The following is a 1,308-nucleotide window of genomic DNA, read 5'->3' on the forward strand; positions in this document are numbered from 1 at the left end:
CTGGACCAGTTATATTTTGTTTACTTCTTTATGATTGATTTTGCTGGACCAGTTATATTTTGTTTACTTCTTTATGATTGATTTTGTTGGACTGGTTATATTTTGTTTACTTCTTTATGATTGATTTTGCTGGGCCAGTTATATTTTGTTTACTTCTTTATGATTGATTTTGCTGGACCGGTTAGATTTTGTTTACTTCTTTATGATTGATTTGCTGGCCCGGTTAGATTTTGTTTACTTCTTTATGATTGATTTTGCTGGACCGGTTATATTTTGTTTACTTCTTTATGATTGATTTTGCTGGACTGGTAAGATTTTGTTTATCCCGAAACTGCAGAACTCACCAGCTTTTTTGTGGAACGTAATGTTTTTTTTAAAGGATATATTTGGGCAGTATTAAAATCTACATTGTTGTGTCGAATCTTTAATTAAAATAAATTATGTTTAAAAATACAAAATATATTTCGTTATCCTTGACTTAACATCATCCAGAAATGGAGATGCAGGCGGATCAAATTCTTAGAGAGCACGAGCTACGACAACGTGACATCCTTCTCGCCCGATTTGATAAGCAGCGCCAGCTATGTGACGAAATTATTACTAAGCAGCGTGCCATGATTGATTGTAAGTATATTTTTTCAAAAATAGAAATATCGGTTAGAAACAGTTGTATCAGACATCTCATGAGATCATATAACACTTTTGAAATAAGTCTGCAACAGTGAAAGAAACTATATTTTATAACATAATGTTTTTATTAACCCTATTCTATACAATTAGATCACAAACTTTGGCCAATGTTGATAACGTAAGGGCTATAGGCTGGTCAAAGATGCTATATACACATAGAGACAAGTAAACTAAATGAAGAACGCAGGATATCGTGAACGTAGGGAGAGAGGTGAAGCTCTTAGGTATAAAACTGTGAAAATGACGTCGTAATTTGAGAAAATACGAACATTGTAAGTATCGAAATAACGAAACTTTAAAAGCAGCAAGAGAGAGAGAAAATGGTGGTTAGCTGAGAGAAAAGACGATTACAAAATAGAACACGAAACTGTCAATTTTTCTAGAGGGTTATTGGGAAGGTTATTAACAGAGGTAGAATAGCAAATATACGACGTTAGTCTCAAGAATAGGAGAATATCCTTGTGAAATGTGGAAGAAAATATTTCGGAACATAAAGAAGGAGAAAATAAAAACAGTAAAGGAAATATTCCAATACTCCAGAAAAAATATCTTGGCAACGTTTGCCATTAGAGAAACTAATATACAGGGTGGGCCAAAAGTAGGGATACAGTTAACACT

The 1,308-nt window shown here is 33.2% G+C and overlaps 1 protein-coding gene across 1 annotated transcript in view; it reads left to right on the top strand.

Annotated features, from left to right (window-relative positions):
* The window catches only part of LOC106459841 (kinesin-like protein KIF19), a 33,989-nt gene that overhangs the window by 28,478 nt on the left and 4,203 nt on the right, over positions 1–1,308 (top strand). Inside the window, exon 14 of the mRNA XM_022386384.1 lies at positions 493–624. Within this exon, the coding sequence (XP_022242092.1) occupies positions 493–624 (132 nt within the window). The remainder of the gene's footprint in view (positions 1–492; positions 625–1,308) is intronic.

Source organism: Limulus polyphemus, unplaced genomic scaffold (genome assembly GCF_000517525.1).
Source record: "Limulus polyphemus unplaced genomic scaffold, Limulus_polyphemus-2.1.2 Scaffold667, whole genome shotgun sequence".
Taxonomy (NCBI): Eukaryota; Metazoa; Arthropoda; class Merostomata; order Xiphosura; family Limulidae; genus Limulus; species Limulus polyphemus.